The 18,875-nt window shown below is 45.8% G+C and overlaps 1 protein-coding gene across 4 annotated transcripts in view; it reads left to right on the top strand.

Annotated features, from left to right (window-relative positions):
• Tbc1d14 (TBC1 domain family member 14) overlaps positions 1-18,875 on the top strand; it is a 106,831-nt gene that overhangs the window by 30,225 nt on the left and 57,731 nt on the right. For all 4 annotated transcript variants that reach the window (XR_003583397.3, XM_027939736.3, XM_027939764.3 and 1 more), the window contains exon 3: positions 15,584-15,704. Coding sequence is in view for 3 of the 4 variants with exons in the window: in XM_027939736.3 (XP_027795537.3) it covers positions 15,584-15,704 (121 nt within the window). In the remaining variant the exon portion in view is untranslated. The remainder of the gene's footprint in view (positions 1-15,583; positions 15,705-18,875) is intronic.

Here is an 18,875-nt window from a genome sequence, read left to right as displayed (position 1 = left end):
AAGGGGATACAGGTCTTCCCACGCTCATGCGTATTTTGGTGGACAGGTACCATGGTGGGACGGCTGCGTCTGCTCTCATGGATGTGTAGAGCACTTTCCAGGGCCTGGCTGTACAGTTCACACATTAATTATGTGATGCATCTTTTCATCCCCCCCCCCCACTACCCTGTAGTACTAGGGATTGAACCCAGGGGCATTCTACCACTGAGTTACGTCCCCAGCCCTTTTTTATTTTTTTTAATTTTGAGAAAGAGTCTTGCTGAGTTGTCCACACTGGCCTTGGAACATGCGATCCTCTTGCCTCATTCTCCTGTGTTCCTGCACTCGGCTTTATTTTGTTTTAATGAGTGCAGTTTTTCTTTTCTTCTTGAACCCAGGGCCTTGTGCATCATAATTTCTTAATTAAAATGAATTCTAATTTATAAGTCTTTTTGTTTTGTGGTTAGTGTTTTTTTAAATGTCCTGTTTAAAAAATATTGGTATCTTCTGGAAACTTGGTTGTTTTGCCATTATTGACCGGATCCATGATCCATCTGGAATTTTGTAGATGGTGTGAGGAAACAGCTTATTTGCTATAAAGATCATCCTTCCCACTGAACCTCTGAAGCAAATCAGGTGGCCCTTTGTATTCTGTTGTTCTGTTTCTCCATTTTCTAATCCACTAATTTCACTAATAATCCTTTAGTTTCTGTAGCTATATGATAGGGCTTGATATTTGATAGAGTACACTCTCCCACTTTGTTCTGTGAGTTTTTTTTAAGATATTTTTTTTGAGAGAGAGAGAGAGAGAATTTTAATATTTATTTTTTAGTTTTCGGCGGACACAACATCTTTGTTTGTATGTGGTGCTGAGGATCGAACTCGGGCCGCATGCATGCCAGGCGAGTGTGCTACCCCTTGAGCCACATCTCCAGCCCATCTGTGAGATTATTGTGGCTATTTTTGGTCCTCATCATTTCCATATGAATTTTAGAACCAATTTGACAATTTCCACAAAAAAATTAGCTTGGGTTTTATTTGGGATTTTATTGAATTTACAGACCCATTTTTACTTACATGAAGTAAAATGATCCTTCCATTTCTTTAGTCTTGATCATTTTTAATGCAAGATTATTAAGTTTCTTTCATTAAATTAATTTTAAGATTCTAAGGTATTATTTTTGGTGATTTTACCATTGTCAAAAAACATAGATTTGATTCCTTAGTGTTTATTGAGAGTGCAGTTAATTTTAAGTGTAGAACTTGAGTCCTGCTAAGTTTTGCTCTTAATTCTGATAGTCAATCAGTAGAATTTGGGGGATTTTTCTCTAGAAAATGATGCTGTCTGTGGATTAGCCTGGTTCTTGTCCTTTCCCTGTTCTTTTTGCTTCTGTGCTGCCTTGTGTGGCAGCCGGGCTGCTGGCTTCCCCTTAGTGTGGTACTCGCTGTGGGTGCTCTCCTCAGGCACCTCGCTTGTCACTGGGGCTTTTATCAGGTCAGAGGTTCTCTCATTCCTAGTTTTAAGTACTTTAAAAGTGAAGACTGTTTCACACTTTATCAAATGCTTTTTTCCTATATCTGTTGATGGTTATGTTTTCTTCTTCATTTTGCTTCTGTGTGAAGAACATATTTTCCCAATGTGAAACTGACTTTTTGATCTTAGAAGAATCCCACCTTGTTTGTGATATGGTGTACTCTACATTTGTCACTGATTTGATTCGATGATCTTTTGTTGGGACTTTTCTGTCTGTGTTTGTAGAGTGTGGGCTGTAGTTTTCCTTTTGATTCTGGCCTCATACAGTGGCTTGGGGAAAGTTCTTTCTGTTTTTCAAAGAATTTCTATAAGGTTTTTCTCTGATTGTTAGAACCTAATGATATACTAAAATTCATAGAATGGTATGCCAAAAAAGTCAGTTCTATTGTATCTGAAATAAACAATAATAATTACAAAAGCCTGCAGAACAGAGGAATTTGAAACGTGTTCACACACCACCCATATTTACCCCCTCTCAAGTCCATGTTAGAGGACCCTCAGAGGAACTTCAGAAAGTCCTAACTTTATAATTTTTTATCTTAGTAAATGATATGAATAAATGTGTTTATCCAGTTACCTAGTATATTTCCTGGGATGGATACAGGGAAGGAGAGGGCTAAAAAAGATATGTCCTGAAAGAATGTGTGTTTCTTCCTTCAGTGTTTGGAAGACTTCACCAGTGAGGCCATCTGGATCTGGAATTTTCTTTGTGAGTTTTTAAATTATGGACTTTAATTTTTTTTTGTTGTTGAGGTATAACACATAAAAGGTTGAGGAAGAATTTGTAGAGTTGTGGGACTGTGAAGCTGTAGGCTGTATATCTCAAAAGAACTTCTCGAGGGATCTTGGGAAGGACACTGGAGATGAATGAAGCACAAGAAGGGGCTGGGCCACTGTGTCCTCATCCTCCATCTTTGTTGTTCCTGCTCTGGCCTTACCTGAGCTGCAGAGGCCTAGACCAAGAAATGTGGGTTCTGCTCCTGGGGTTGTGGGAGGTAGAAGTAGATGGCAGGAATAGCCATTTGCCATGTATGGATAGAGTTGGAGCAGTGGCTCAGAACTCTGTGATTGTTAGAGTAGCTGAAGGGCCCATTGCATCTAGTATCTGTGCCTGGCCCAGAGTGTCTGATTCCACAGGTCTCAGTGGACTCTGGAACTCGCATTTCTACCAGCTCCCAAGTGATGCTGCTGTGGGTGCAGGCACCCCATTCTGAGAACCATGGGTCAGAGTCCCCAACCCCCTGCCCACCTAGTGTTGGTTCCCTGGCTGGAGATCTCACCAGGTTCTTCCACTGGTCCTGAGGGCCTGGCCCAAGCTGTGCAGACCACTCTTATGCCAGCTGCTTCCCATAAAGATATTATGTCCATGTATAACTAAAAAAAAAAAAGTTAAAATAAAAGATGTGGCCATTGGAGGTCTATCTCCAACAGGCACTTTTGGTGCCCTTGCAAACACACAGATGGGGCATTCTTCATTAAAGGACCAGGGTGGGTGCGACTGTTAGAAGCCCTATTTGAGCCATGTGCGATGGCCGAGGCCTGTCATCTCAGAGGACTGGGAGGCTGAGGCAGGAGGATTGCAAATCAAGGTAGCTTTAGCAATTTATCAAGGCTCTAAGCAACTTAGCAAGCCTCTGTTGCAAAATAAAAATAAAAAAGGCTAGGGGTGTGGTTCAGTGGTTAAGTACCCCTGGGTTAAATTTCTGGAACCATAGATAGATAGATAGATAGATAGTAAAATCAGGAAAAAGAAAGGAAGGAAGGAAGGAAGGAAGGAAGGAAGGGAGGGAGGGAGGGAGGGAGAAAGAAAAGAAAAGAAAAGAAGAAGACCTGGCCTGGCAGGTGGAGGAGGGTTATTTTTCCAGGGCTGATGATTGTTTCATGACTGAATGATGTTGGGTTCAGGTGGAAGCAGGTCCCTCTTGTTGAAGGTTGTTAGTTAGATATGGGTTTGTTTTGCTTTTTAAAAGCAGTATTTGAAGCTACAGATGAGGGAAAATCCCTGGGTCCCTGGATGAAAGGCTCTCACGGGCACTTGGACAGAGACTCTTGAGCTGCATCTGTGACCTACTTGCATGTCTGATTGCTTGTGCAAAAAGCACAGTGTCTTGCATGTGGCAGGTGCTCAGTGAGCATTGCATAGTTGGTGCCTCATGCCATTCTGTTTGCGTCCAGATCTTAAGAGCCAGTGTGTTTTGTGACAGTTAATCTGCCCTGTCAGAACTCCATGGCAGTGCTGAGCTGTGGCCCAGCCCAGAAACCCAGGCTTGCAGACTTTGCTGCCCCACCCTCTACCCCGCCTGCCTGTGACTCACAAGGAGCCAGCCTCCCCACCCACCTCTCCCCTCCCCTGCCTTTCCAGCCGGTCTGCTCCATCCTGTGCATTCACCTTCCAGACCTGGAGGAAGAAGCAGGAAGGGCCCCTTTGGTGTGTCTCTGGGACTGTGGCTGCAGCTTGCCAGGAATGTGGTGACAAGAGGGTCAGTGCTTCTGCAATTGGCCCCCCAAGCTGTGTGGTCACAGTAGACACCATGGCCGTCTCCTCTGTGCTCCTGTTCATGGACAGGTTGGTGGCTGTTGCCTTGCCTTTCATGCTTTTGTAACTGGAGACAGCAGCAGCAGGGTCTGTCCAGAGTGTGGAGGCTTTGGTATGGTTCAGCCCATGTTCCTTTATCAGGCAGAGGTGTTCCTCAGGTGGCCTTCAGTTTAAAACAGGTGCTGTCCTGTGAAGGTTTGCTGTTTGTTGGGAGCTTGCCCACGTGTAGCTGATGCTTATAACACAGTAATGGAGCCTCAGTGTGGTCCCCTCTTCTGTGGAACAGGTGGGTTTTTATCACAAGGGAGTGCTGCTTTGTGTGGCATGTCTCTCACAGTTGACATGGGTGGCCTTTTTTTCCTCACATTCTTAAAAGTCAGAGGCCAGTGTCAACACACGTGGTGCAAGTCAGCGTCTGAGGGTGGTGGGATGGGCCTAGTGACCAGGCTTTAGCGGGCTTCTTTGTACATTTGCCTTCTCGACCCTGATGAGCCCAAGATCTCTGTCCCTAACAACAGAGCATTTCTTAACCTCCTCCTGCATATTCAGTGGTGACTGCACGCGATGCCTTTCTTGTAAGGCTGTTGGGAGAAGTGTTGGGTTCAGGTCGTGGTACCTGTAACAGGTTAATGTAACTCACAATGGTGGCAACCAACTGCTGCACTGTCCCGCTTGTTTCTGATTGCATTGGACCAGAAGTTGCTCACAGTTTTTGTTAGTGAGATGAAGCAGGGAATGAACAAGAAGCCCCAAGAAATTACTGAATTACAAATGGAGCTCAGGTGTGGAGTGTCTTGAAGGAGGACTTTGAGATTTATTGTGTAGACTCAGAGGAGCTTTGAGAAGCCTCTGATCAGTGTTCATGGCCAGTGGAACCTGCTCTACTGGGTGTGGAGGATGGCGTCCTACCAGTTCATCTGTCCTCTACTTGCAGTGCCAGGCGGTGGCCTCTGATGCTTTATTCTGACTTTTGGTTCTGTGTGGCTAAGCTGGATGTCTCTGAGTAGGTCTCCTCACCCTCTTTGGATCTCGCTCCCTCTATTTTCAATGTACCACAGAAGTTATCAGGTAACTCTGATGAATATACACTTGAATGCTCTGTGTGCCAGGACCTGTTCTAGGTACCAGATGCAGCAGTGAGTGAAGAGACAGTGTTCAGCCCCAGGCGCTGTTTGATCTGGTGGAGTAGACAAATCAGACAAGGTGGAACTGTCACTGCTGTCAGTGAGAGCGCCTCTCCAGGACAAGCTCTAAAACCATGTGGCAGGGACCCACATGCAGCCCTGCATAGTGTTTTGTAGTCAGCAAGTGTTGCAAATGGTTCCTGAAAGTTCCCTTCTTTTGATGTCAGTAACTTTCCCAAGGTTAAGTCAGTGGGGGACAGTGCCTAAGAAGTAAAGGGATTTGCTGCTTTGGCTTTACAGTCCCTAGTCTAAGGACAGAGGTGGGACTTGGTGCTCAGTCCTGCTGTAGCTTCGTCCCCTGTGAGCATGCAGCATCAGCCTCTGATGCCTAGGTTTCACATACCAGACACAGGACTGGGTCTGAGATAGTATTAGTGATGCTTAGCTTTCAGGACCCCTCACTTGTTCCTAATTTTGTGACCATAATTAAATTTTTTTCTTTCTTTTTTTAAATTTTTTTTTTTTAGTTGTTGATAAACCTTTATTTATTTATACGGGTGCTGAGAATCGAACCCAGTGCCTCACACATGCCAGGCTAGTGCGCTACCGCTGAGCCACAGCCCTAGGCCTAAATTTTTTTTTTTTGAAGTTGTATAAGCATCAAGGACACTTGGATCAGCTTCTGCAAACAGATGATAGAAGTATTGAAGTTGCAGATGTACTGAAGCACAGGGGTTGGGGACTACAGATCAGAGCCACAGGCTGCTGCGCAGCTCAGGCTTGCTTTTCTGCAGGAATATAGACCCAGTGTGGACTGAGAAGCCAGAAACTCAGGTGTTTTCTTTTTTTCCCCTATAACTTGTGGATTTTTTTTTATTAGCTACACATGACATTACAATGATCTTGGCAATTCATACATTTGAATCAATTGGGGTATAATTTCTCATTTTTCTGATTGTACAGATTGCAGAATCACATTGATCATACAGTCACCTATATACATACAGCAATCATTATGTCTAACTTGTGGCTTTTAAAAAATGTTCTATAAATAATTCACACTGAAGAACACTGGGAAGACATAATCCAGGTTCCCAGTTTGTCCCCTCTTCTGATGGCCCTGTGCACTTGCCATAGCTGCACTGAACTCTTTTTAATAAAGAGTGTTGGGATGACTTACACATTATCCCACATGGGTCTCTTGAGGGCTTAGGAAGAAGGTAGTGTTAGCTCCACTCATAACTGAAGAACACGGAGCCTGGAGACTATAGTTGCTTGTTCAGGGGTGCTGCTCTGTGAAGGAGCAGAACTATCATGGTAGCTGGTCTCTGTGTAGCCCCCCACCCTTTACTTCTTTGCCAAATGTGGTGATACAGTCATCTCTCTGCTTGTGGCTTTTCTGATGCAGACTGAGCTGCCTGATTTAGGACACTGTGGGTGTGGCCAGGTTCAGGTTTGGGAAGGAAGGCCAGTTCTGCCTCACTCCTCGATTTGCTAGAGGCCGGTGATGCAGGAATGAGGACAGCCACGGGAAGACTGTGGACAGCAAGTGGGCTGCTTCTGGCCACTTCGTCCTTGTTGCAATTAACCATTCTCCTGTGTCCCCTTCCTGCTGCTGCCAGAGCTCTGCTCTTCCTTAGAAGTTGAGGGTGGAAAGGAGTGAATGTGTTTGCCTGCACTATCATCCATGCTGCCGATGTCCCCCTGAGGGTGGTGGCCAGCCACTCTATTCACCAAGGGAGGAAACTGAGAAGTTTGTGGGCTATGTCCAGTGGAGCAGACTCTGTTTGCCCACTGACACTTGTCTAGGGAGACCTGAAGGGCCTGTGTTTGTGTCCCAGGTGGGCGGCCTTGGGAACTTACCTGTGTGGCCATCTTCCTTGGAATTCTGTCACCAGCTACACACAGAAGCTGTGGGTGATGTTTACAGTAAATGCCATAGGACAGGAGCTCTATGACTAGAACAGTGCCTGACAAGGTCAGTGTAGTTTAGCAAATAACAACTACACGTAGGTCAATAAATGTCTGAACAAATGAAGGTGACACTTGCTGGCATAATGTGGCACCTCCGTGCTATGCAGAGGTCCTTCATCTCCCTGCTCCTAAGGCTGTGCCCTAACTCCTCCTCTTTGTGCATTGGTTCAGGGCTCACCTTCTTTTGCCTTCTGGTCTCCTTGACCACTGCAGCGGGGAGGACTTTTGGGCTGGTGTTGGGGCAGTCCTTGCTGCATTCCAGGGAGGGGAACTCGCTGTATAGTTTTGGTCTTAGAAAGTCAAGGGTGCTGACTTTTTATGGGCTGGTTTCATTGTCCTCTTGTTGGGATGCTTCAACCCTCTTGTGGATGTCAAGCCTGCACCTCTGCCTAAGTCTGACCCAGCCCTGTAACTTGGGCCATCTAATTCTGCTCCCAGGTTCTGAGCTTTCTGGGGCAGAAGCTGCTGACTGCATCCTGTGTCCCACCAGTAAATGAACACAAGGCCTGGTGCAGGTCTGGTTGAGAGAGATTGGTACTTGCTGAGGGGCTTGCAGTGAGAGCCAGGCCCGTAGTTGCCCCGCAGCCACCTTTCCAGTAGGCTTGCTACTTCATATTGGTGGCTGAGTCTGGGTAGGATGCCTTTGAGCATCTTGATCTCAGTGGCTCCAGGAGGTAGGTGATGGAGTAAGGTGATAATAAGTGGTGCCCACCAGCACACACACACATTGCTGAACACTCTTTCCTGGGATGCCCTCAACCTTCAGCCTTCTCTTTCCTCTCCCCACCAAGACTGGACACACCTCTTCTTGGTTTTCCCCACCCCTAAGTCAGTAGAGAGTTTGTTAGTGGGCTCCTTGAGGCTGATGGCCTTTCTAACTCACCTGTTTTATGGTCTGGGCCTTGGGCACCATGGACATGCACTGAGTGGGTGTGGAACTGAGTTGAATGTGCTGGGCACAAAGCCCTGCAGTAGGCACTGGATACTTTCCTAGCCTTGTTGGCTATGCTCAATCCTGGGAGAGGGAAGTGAGGCTCAGAAGAAATGGCTACCAGTGGTAGAGCCAGGATGCAGATGCACTTCTGCCTGCCTTCAGAAGCTCTTGGGCCTGCTCGATTCTGCTGTGCTGAATGCCTCGCCTTTGGTCCTTGCCTAGCCATCCTCTAGGCTCAGTGTGAAGGCTGTGGTCCTACTACTTTCAGTCTGAGGAGAGGCTTGACCTCTAGGAAGCATAGAGCAGGCAGTGCTCAGCAAAGAGCTGTGGAGTGAGTGCAGACCATGAAGGAGGGGCAAGAAGTGGATGCGGAGGTCCACGAAATTGCCTTCTGTGTAATTGCCTCAAGATTACATTAATTAATTGTACTTGAGCACAGTGATTGGACTTACAGAGGTCACACCAGTGCAGGTGAGTAAGCTCATTCTCACTCTCTCTTCCAGAGGCTTTCACTCTTGGTGCCAGTGGAGCATCACTGAGTAGTCTCATCTTCTCTCTAGCTTTTTGCCTGTCCCAGCACTTTGCACCATGCCTGCAGCATCTGCCTGCACCCTGCAAGGTGCGTTGCCATGTGTGCAGAAACATCAGGTACTTTATTGGGTTTGATGAAGTCTTTCTGATCTGAAGGATGGGAGTGGGAGTGGTACAAAAGTGTTTCATTTTCTAGTGGCAGAAATACCTAGTTTTGCAAAGACTTTTTTTTTATGAACTTTCAAAAAGAGTTTATATATTTTCTTTTTTGGTACTGGGGATTGAACCTAGGGGCACTTAACCACTGATCCACATGTGTAGCCCTTTTTATTTTTTGAGACAGGATCTTGCTAAGTTTCTTGGGATTTCCCTGAGTTTCGGAGGCTGGCCTTGAACTTGTGATCCTCTTGCCTCAGCCTCCTCACCGGGTGGGGAGACCTTGAAAACCAAGAGGAGGGGTGTCCAGTCTTGGTGGGGAGAGGAAAGAGAAGACTGAAGTCTGAGGGCATCCCAGGAAAGCATTAAAAATTGCTGGGGCCAGGCATGGTGGCACACTCCTGTAATCCCAGCGGCTTGGGAGGCTGAGACAGGAGAATCCCGAGTTCAAAGCCAGTTTCAGCAATGGCGAGGTGCTAATAAGCAACTCAGTGAGGCCCTGTCTCTAAATAAAATACAAAAAAAAAAAAAAAAAAAAAAAGTTTGGGGGTGCTGGGGATGTGGCTCAGTGGTTGATGAGTGCTCCTGAGTTCAATCCCTGGTACCAAAAAAAAAAAAAAAAAAAAAAAAAAATCAGGTTACTGGGATAGAGGTGTTCTCTGCTGTGTCCACCTAAAAAGAGGTAATATATTTTCATGGTTCAAAATTTAAAGATTACAACAAAATTTATGGTGGAAGCTTGTGTTTCACCACTTAGTAACCTGTCCTGGAAGAGTGAGTGTCAGCTTCCTCTACTGCGTGGCCTACTCCCTACTGTCTCATACCTTGCTTTTTTTCTTTCTTTCTTTCTTTTTTTTTTTTGGTACTGGGGATTGGACTTGAGGGCACTCAACCATTGAGCCACATTCCCAGCCCTATTTTGTATTTTTTTTAGAGACAGTACCTCACTGTTGCTGAGGCTGGCTTTGAACTCATGATCCTTCTGTCTCAGCCTCCCGAGCTGCTGGGATTACAGGCAGGCACCAAATGTCTTTTTTTTTTTTTTGGTACCAGGGATTTAACCCAGGGGTGCTTTACCTCTGATCTATATTGCCAACGATTTTTTTTTTTTTTTTTTTTTTTAATTTGAGCTAGGGACTCCTTAAGTTGCTTAGGGCCTCACTAAGTTGCTGAGGCTGGCTTTGAACTTGCAATCATCCTGCCCCGGCCTCCGGAGTTGCTGTTACTACAGATATGCGCTACCATGCCTGGCTTGCTTTTGTCCTATGACAAAACGTAGGTCCCCAACATTTTCCCCCCCAAAATGTCCCCAATCCTTCTTAAAGCTGCAAATGCCTGTGTTGTGAACTCTTGGGTTTTCTTTTTATGACACTTTAAAAATATTTTATTGCATGTAGCCAGCATACTTCAGCAGTGTGGCTTATGCATGTCAGGAACCCAATGAGCACAATGACTCTCTGTTGCACAGCACAGGTGCAGTCCCTCTGTCCACAGGGGTGTTGATTCTCTGTAGGTTTGGAGTCTTGTCCCCACTTGCCTCTCTCCCCCAGCCCTCCTTGCCTCTTTGTAGATGGTGATCTTTTGCCTACTTCTTGCCTAGCAGGGTGCCCCGACAGACCGGGGACTGTAAAGAGCCTGGTAATTCAGGGAATGAGGGAGGCTGAGGAGGTCAGTGTTTGTGTACTCACATACCTGGCTGTTCTTGCTGGCATCGTGCAGGTCCCAGGTAAATGTGTCAGTGACTCACCTTGCTCCTGATTCTGATGACATCCTGTGCTCATGCACTTGTGAGTTGCTTTCTGGCTTCACAGAAGAGCTGTATGGCAGAAATCGCCATACCCTCTTCCCCTCAGAGTCAAGGATTGACCCAGGGCCTGTGTCTGCTAGGCTAGTGCTTTGCTATTAATCTAAGTCTCCAGCTCACACCACGTTTTTTTTTTTTTTTTAGCAGAGGGTACCGGGGATTGAATTCAGGGGCACTCGGCTACTGAGACATATCCCCAGCCCTATTTTGTATTTTATTTAGAGACAGGGTCTCACTGAGTTACTCAGCGCCAAGGCTGGCTTTGAACTCCTGATCTCCTATCTCAACCTCTTGAGCCACTGGGATTACAGGCGTGTACCACTGTGCCCGGCTGCACCACTATTTTTAATATGATTTTGTTGTTGGTATCCAAGTCTCCTTCTGAGTTGGAACCTGTTGAGGTGAGATGATCACTTTCTAAGCCATGGAATAAATACCACAGTGAAACTTTCACTCCTTTTTCCTGCTCCAATAGGACCCGTGCCTCCTCCAGCCTGTTGGGTTAGACTCCTCCTTCATATTGGCATGGCTTTATTGGGGACAGCCCCCCAGCATCTTTTAGAAGCGGAGGCTGCTTCAATAAGATTTTAAATGCCACTGACTAGCATTTTGCACAGATCCCAGTGAGGCCACACCCTGTCACCTTTCCTGGGAGCTCCCCATTCATGTAAACCAGGTCCCTCTCCTCAGATCTCTCTGTGCCATTGTGGGGAGGGGCAGAGTGCTGGTTTAGCTAAAGGGGATGGTGTGAGGATAGTCCCTGTTCTCCAGTGGAGAAATGCCTGGTGAAGGGGCAGCTTTGCTCTGGAAGCTAAGTGTGTGACTGGGCTGAACCCTGGACTCTTCACCTCATTTAATCCTCATGTCTCCTTTTTTGGGGAGTGCATAACAGCTGTGGTTATAATGGAACCCATGTCAGAAATGCTTTCATTGTCCAAGACAATTTCTATTCATATTTATAAGAAATCAACTTTGAGTCAGGAGAGCCAATCCCTTTAATATCTGATTTTGCCATCAGTAGGGGACTTAAGCAATTAAACCAGGTAACAATCCCAGGCACCTAGAAGATAGGGGCCTCATGGGCAGGTGGCAGGAGCTGAAGGGGATAGGGCCAGTCCGTATGCCAAAAAAACAGATGCAAGTCTGTGGAGGGACGTGAAGACACAGCGTAGGTGATCCATTTGTGCTTTCAAAAGGTGACTCTCAGTAGATGGTGCTGGGACCTGAGGATGTCTTTTGAGTCATTAGGTGTAGTTAAGGCCCCTGGGAAATATGGCAGGAATGAAGCCTGTTGGATGGTTGTGAGGGCACCGCCCCTCCTCAGGGCTTACAGAGGAGCTTCCTGCCTTTCAGAAGGAGGCATTGTTGGTGGTGGTCTGTGGAAATTGCCTGCAGCCTTACACACCTGCCTGCTGCAGCTGGAGGAAGACTGGAGTGGGCATGTGGGCGGAAGTGAGTGGTGAGGTGACATAGCTTGGCACTGGGCCACCTGTGCAGTGGGGAGGGGGGGATGACATGCACCAGGTTGACAGATATGCATGGGTGTGCAGAGATCTAAAATCTAAGGTTGCCCTGTGTCCCTGTGCAAGGGTGATGGTTGAAGGCAGGGAACATAGGTATAGCACTGTTTGCACTGGGGGCTGGCTCAGGCAGCTGCAGGTGAACTGGCCTCTGAAAGTGTTCTGGATCTCTCTTGGGTCAGAAACTGCCTGGAGGTTAACAGCTGCCTCTCCCTAATGCTGCCAGTAGAGTGCTTTTCCTCCTTCTGACAAAGGGGTTTATTCTTCAGCTGAAGGGCCCTGCACTGGGGATGGGAAACAAGGGAATCTGTTCTTCTGTGGGGCTTTTTTGGAAGTATCCTCAGGCGCTTCCTCCATGGCAGGCACTCATCTCCCCTGTAGGCTGTCCCCAGCTCCCTGTCTTCCTCAAGGACTTGATGAGGTGCTGCTCTTCCCCCACCCCATGCTCTGAGACCCCACCTTCCATTGCCCCTTCTCTCGTAGAGACCCCACCCTGGCCAGAGTCTGCTTCCCCTGAGTGCAGCAGCTCTGTATGGATGCCTTTGTGTCAGATTTGCCTCCCTACAGCCATGCATTGTGGCTGCTTTACTTGCCAGCAAATATGCATTGAGCACCTATTCCATGCTGGATAAGGCTCTGGGAGTGTGGAGTGATTGCCCACCCCTGCCCTCCTGGTGAGGAGAGGAGCGGGTAGACAGAGCCTACCCTGCAGATACAGAATAAAGTAGTGAGTGCTCTGGAGATAGCACTGGGGAGCTGGGCTGAACAAGCATGAGGACTTCTGGTGACTTTGTGAGAAGAGGAAGCTTAATTCCAGCAGCCCTGGTCCCATGGCAGTTGTCAGTCAGGTGTGACTGCTGCATGTCCCAGCGTTCAAGGCTGAGGGGTAGGCTGACTCATGGGGTCACACAGCTCAAGAAGGGAGGAATAGTTCCATGTGTGTGGGGTTCCTAAAGTACATGTGCTCTCACTGTGCCTGTTTGGGAATGAACTTTGCTTCTGTGATAAGCAGACCTTGCCTGGATTCAGCTGCCAGCCGGGCCAGGCTCAGGCTTCCCATACCTGCTGGCCTGTTCAAAGCCCCTGATTGCAGCAGCTTTTTTATTTGTAGTGACTTGTTTTGGGGTTTTCAACCTCTTATCTACAAAAGATAATATATTCAAGACGCTTTTAAAATTTAAAAAAATCTGTCAAAAGTCATGGTCTGTTGTGTGAGTGTTAGCTTTGAGTTTTGATGTGTTTGTCTGTACCACTGTCATGCAGACTTGGGTAGCACTGAGGGTACTCTGGTGTCTGCCCCTGTCCTGCTGGCCCCTGTTGTCTTGGTGAGGAGCACCTTTTGTGCTTAGTCTCCCAAATCACAAAAATCTGGGAGCCAGTCACCCAGGCTTCCCCTTATCACACACTCGTACCCAGTTGCTTCTGTGTAGGTGTCCAGTCCATTCCCTAGACCCTCTGAGGCTCTGCGCCTCTTTGCTTCTGAGCCTTCCCTCCTGAGAGCATTCTGTTTCCCTATCCTTCCTCCCCATTCCAGCTAGCTGGCTCCCCAGAGACATGCAGCTCTTTTTCAACAAGATGCAAACATTGTGAACTCAAGTTCCTGCTGCCACGTCCTTAGTATCTTCTAGGTGCCTGGGATTGTTACCTGGTTTAATTGCTTAAGTCCCCTACTGATGGCAAAATCAGATATTAAAGGGATTGGCTCTCCTGACTCAAAGTTGATTTCTTATAAATATGAATAGAAATTGTCTTGGACAATGAAAGCATTTCTGACATGGGTTCCATTATAACCACAGCAGAAATGCAAGAAAGAAAACGATGAAATCCCTTGTTTTCTTTTGTGAAAGTTTTTGTAGTTTTATTTTGATATAATTTCAAATTTAATGAACAGTTGCCAGAAAAAAAAAATGACACTATGACCTTCATCCAAATTTACCGTTTACCTGTGCCCCATTTGTGTGCCATCAGTTCTCTCTCATATATGCGTATTTTTTCCTGAACCCTTCCTTAGAAGAGTAAATTGAAGATATTATATCCCTTTACTCCTAAATATATCAATCTATTGCCTAGGAACAAGAGGATTCTCTTATATAATTACAGTATAGGTATCAAATCAGGAAAGTCAGCATTAATCCAAGGCAGTTTTCAAACACAATTAGTCTTTTCTCTTCTCATGGCTCAGCATGATCACAGTTTGCATTTGTTGCGTCTCTGTGGTCTGCCTCTGATCTGGAACAGTCCTCTGTCACTCATGATATGTGTTGTTGGAGTGTAGATTTCGTTTTTACCTAGAGGCCCTTAGTGTGGATTGGTGGGCTTGGGGCACACCCTTGGTTGCTATGTGCTGGCATGTCAGGTGGCCTCATAGCACCAGATCAGGTCCAAGTCCTCATATTGGTGATGTCAGCTGTGAGCACTTGGCTAAGGTGGTGTCCCCAGGTTCTCCAGTGTAACAAGAATGGTTTTTACTTTTGTAACTCATAATTTGTAGGTGTTTCAAGTTGTGTAAAGATCCCATTCCTCATCCATCTTTGACCACCAGTTCAGCACCAATTGCTCACTTCGTGACTCCACTAGTGATTACTAGCATGTGGTTAGGGCCTTCTAAGAGCCCCCTGTTGTTTATGTGTTTATTTACTTATATCTCTCTGGGCCATGGATTTCTGTTTTAATGGGTTCTAATCCATATTCTCATTATTTTGATGATAACTATTCCAGAATCGGTCAATAGGGTCCCCTTTAAGCTGGCTGCTGTTTCTGTTAGGGCCCATGTTTCTCATACAGCCAAGTGCTGCAGAATCACCCTATGCTTTCTGGTGATGCTTTGAAATGTTTGTTTTAATAACTACACCAATACAGTGCATCCCAAAACATGGTTTGTGTGGACTACCAGTTGGGAGTTGTGCTTTTGGGGGCTTTTGTTTGCTGTTCTTGGGAGAGAAGATATGACCATCACATGAGTGCCTTTCCTTTTATGATACTTGATAACTCTGTAAGTAGATAAATACAGATTAACCTTGCAGAGAACTGAACTGAGCTGGAGGCTAAGTACTAAAGCAGCTGCTATTCATAGAAACACTGTGCACCTCAAATTCCAATTCATACAACAGCCTTGTTGATCATGGGTTGGTGTCCCTTTGTTAAACATAAGAAATTGGGGTTAAGAGAGGCTAATGTACAGGTCCAGTGTCACATAGCTAATGAATGGTTGAGCCAGGGTTTTAATTCAGTTCATATAACGTGTTTCCCTACTTTAAACTGTAGAATATACACAGATAACAGTTAAATAACAAAACGTTCATTGCTGGTTTCAGGACTTTCTCTTGCTTCATAGTTCTGTCTGATGAGTTAAAAAGTATGTGGCTCACCACATTATCCCTCTCCAGTAAAACTTGACCTTTTTTTTTTTTTTTTAATCAGAATCATTTGGCTGTCCTAATGTCTCTTTAAATACCCAGATGTTCCTTAACCCTTTTATTTTCTTCCTATAGGAATTTGCTTGCTAGAAAACAAAATGCACGACTTGACAAACAAAATGACTCGGGATGGAAGTTATTTGGAAAAGTGCCACTCCGAGAGAATGCTCAGAGAGAGCCAAAGAAAATGCAAAAGGTACACCAGATTCAACCCCAAAACAGGCTGTCGTATGTACGGCATATGTGCACGAACCCTGCAGAAACAACTATTGCTGAGGCTTGGAAATCAGAAAACTCTTCGTATTGTTTGCATGCTAAGTTCCTAAAAAAGCTAAGCCTGTATCAGAGTGTGGATGAATTTCACCCTTTTTATTTCTTATAGCTTGTCACATGCACATAGGGAAGTTGAGTGGACAGAGTTGAGCTTCAGATATTTGTAACTTGATTAAATTTAATCATGTTTTTTCTCTAACAGCTGCAAACTTATTTATCAGCACATTTTTTGGTTTGATATTAAAGCATTCTCCCATGGGTTTCTTGGGCTTAAATCTTTTCCAGTGTAACTCTGGAATGGAAGGCTAGGCTGTCATCTTCCTAGGCTCGATAGGACCCCTTCCTTGCTCACTCTGAAGTTACCCACTTCCACTTTGGGGTCAAGCCAGGCCTGCAGCACTCTCCCCTCCTTGCTGCATTGGTCCTCCCCATAGGAGTCATGCCAGCAGCTGCAGACACGTGCTTATCTTTGCAGGGGTGGGGGGGCTCATGCACAGATGTGGCGTGCTTGTGGTCTGGGTAACCTTGACAGGTAGCCCCGCAACTTCTTCTAGGCCCCAGTGCAGCCATTTTGGCATCCTGACAGTGTGCTGTTGGCCCAGTGCTGTGACATTACCCCCAGCCACCTTCTTTCTCCAACCTGATGTTTGTCGAGGCAACACTCTTGAGGACAACTACATGCACGATCTCAGGATTGACACTGGGTTTAGAGGAGGGATAGGCACCTGTGCTCAGGAGTAGCCCTCTAGAAATGATCCCAGGGCAGGTTTTCGAGGAGCTCAGGTGTGTGGAAAGGAGGCAAGGCCTCCCAGAAAGCCTCCCACACAGGCACAGAGTTGTGGCAGAATCATTATGGGGACCTTGTACTGACTGATTGTGATGTGCTAGTTTTAAATGGTTCCATTTGTGTTTCTAGTTCCTTTAAAACTGGGATTGACCCTGTGAGGAAGGATTGTTATCCTTAGTTTACCAAAGAAGCACTGAGACACAAAGGCCAAAAGACTTATGCAGGGCCACGCAGCTAGGAAGTTGCAGAGCTAAAATGTGACCTCAGGTAGTCCGGCACCAGGGACTCACTGCAGGCAGGGCTGGGCAGGCAGTGGGTAGCATGAACTGGGGAAGCAGCAGGAGGAGGCTGTCCCCAGTGCTGGTGTGCTTGGTGCCCGCCTCCTATCCGAGGGTTCTCTGTTGGTAAGGAATGACGAACTCACCCTGGCAAGTCCAGGTGAGAGAAGGCAGGGTCTGGCCTAGTGCTGAGGTCTTGATGGGGTGCAGTGATGGCCCCTGTGAGTACCGGACAGATGGGCAGATGACCTGCTGGATGTGGGAGAGGCTGAGGCGCAGCCTGGCACTGGCCTCTATAGTCTAACCTCGGCCAACTGTCTTGAATGCTGTCCGCCATTCCCCGTGCTAATTGTCTAGACCTGGGAGACTCAGTAAGTGTTGGAATTCACCTTTGTGATTGTGGTATTTCAGTTTGTAGGCTTATCATAAGCCACATTTTGTAGGCTTATCAAGCAAGCATAAAATTATAAGTTTGTATGCAAAACCCAGATGCAAATTTCTTAGGAGACTAAGTAATAACACTGTTGTAAGGTTTTTAAATAAATCTGCACTTTAAGCAAAAGTAAGTTATACAGATCAGACATTCCCATCACTTTTAATATCTGTTGCCTCATATTTGAATTTCTCATTTAGTACCCTGGATTATTTGTTCATTTTTGTTTTAAGGTGAACATGTTCTTGACCTCAAAGGGTTTTTTTTGTTGTTGTTATTTTCTTTTTTTGAATTGAAATGATCAGGCCAGCTGATTATGTGGTAACACAGTATTTTACAGAAGACCATCTGGCTTCAGTCATCAATAATAAAGAATGTCATTATACCTGCATGAGTCATCCAGCCCTGCCGAGGATCTGCTTGCTTGTGCTTTGTGTCTCTCATCTCTCATGCCCTGCTCCAGGTTGGCAAAGTCAGGGAGGAGTTGAAGTGAGGGGCCTGTTGCTGTGAGAAGGCTTCTGGGCACCAGGCCTGAGCATTGCTGTTACAAATATAAACTCTCTCAGCCCCACTGTGGAGAGGCGGGAATGGGCCTTGAGCATCTACATTTGTGATCTAGAATGGAGATGATAATGTGTTAGGTCTAAAGCATATTCATAAGGTGTTCATGAAACTCTTAATTCCTTTCCCTTCTTTGAGAATTTTTATTTTTTAAAATTAATTTCTTTTTCTTTTTTTCTTTTCTTTTTTTTTTTTTTTGAGAAAAGCAGCATCACATGGTGATTTAGGAACATGAGCTTTAGGGCCAGACTGCCTGGGTTTGCATCCCAGCGCCGCCACAGTTGAGCTGTGACTTTGGTCAAGTTACTTAACCTTTCTGAGCCTTAATTTTCCTCATCTCTAGAACTGGGAGAAAAATAATATCTACCTTTAAGGTGGTGAGGATTAGATGAGTAAATATACATCAGGCATTCAGAGCAACAATGAAGGAAGTAAGTGCTGGAAAAATGTTCACCATTAGTACCATTTCTTTCACCTGACAAGATAGTCACAAACAAGAGAAAGTGGAATGTGAGAAGGAGCCTGAGCCATTTATTTGCTGCTTCTGCAAATACCAGGCCTCTTGGGACCAGCTCTTTTTTTGCCTGGGGTGCTGGAAAAGCAAAAGCAGTTGTGTTTGAGATGCCAAGCTGAGGGACTGGTATACACCAGCCAGGAGCTTTGGACTTGATTTCCAGCATCACCTCTTTTTGTCTGTATGACCTTATGTGTTGTTTCTTCTTGGTTTTCTCATCTGCCAAATAGTCCTTACCACACCTACTTACTGGATTGCTGGGACTGATGAAAGTGGAAATGTATGTGATATATTTCTGCCCAGAGTCTAGTACAGTATATGGCTCAGAGTTAGTCAAGAAGAGGCTCTCACAACTTTTAGTTAATAAATAGACTCAGTTTTTGATGTAGATGCTGTATATGCTTTGTCCAGGGCACATCTGACTTCGTTCTAACTGGACCATGTTCTTACTTGGGCCTTATAGACTTCAATTGGGGTAATGTTAATGTATTACTTTCAGTTATCTTTTCAAATTTCATAAA

The sequence above is a fragment of the Marmota flaviventris genome, chromosome 7, assembly GCF_047511675.1.
Source record: "Marmota flaviventris isolate mMarFla1 chromosome 7, mMarFla1.hap1, whole genome shotgun sequence".
NCBI lineage: Eukaryota > Metazoa > Chordata > Mammalia > Rodentia > Sciuridae > Marmota > Marmota flaviventris.
The sequence above is the reverse complement of the archived record's forward strand: the minus strand, read 5'-3'. Positions and strand labels throughout refer to the sequence as shown.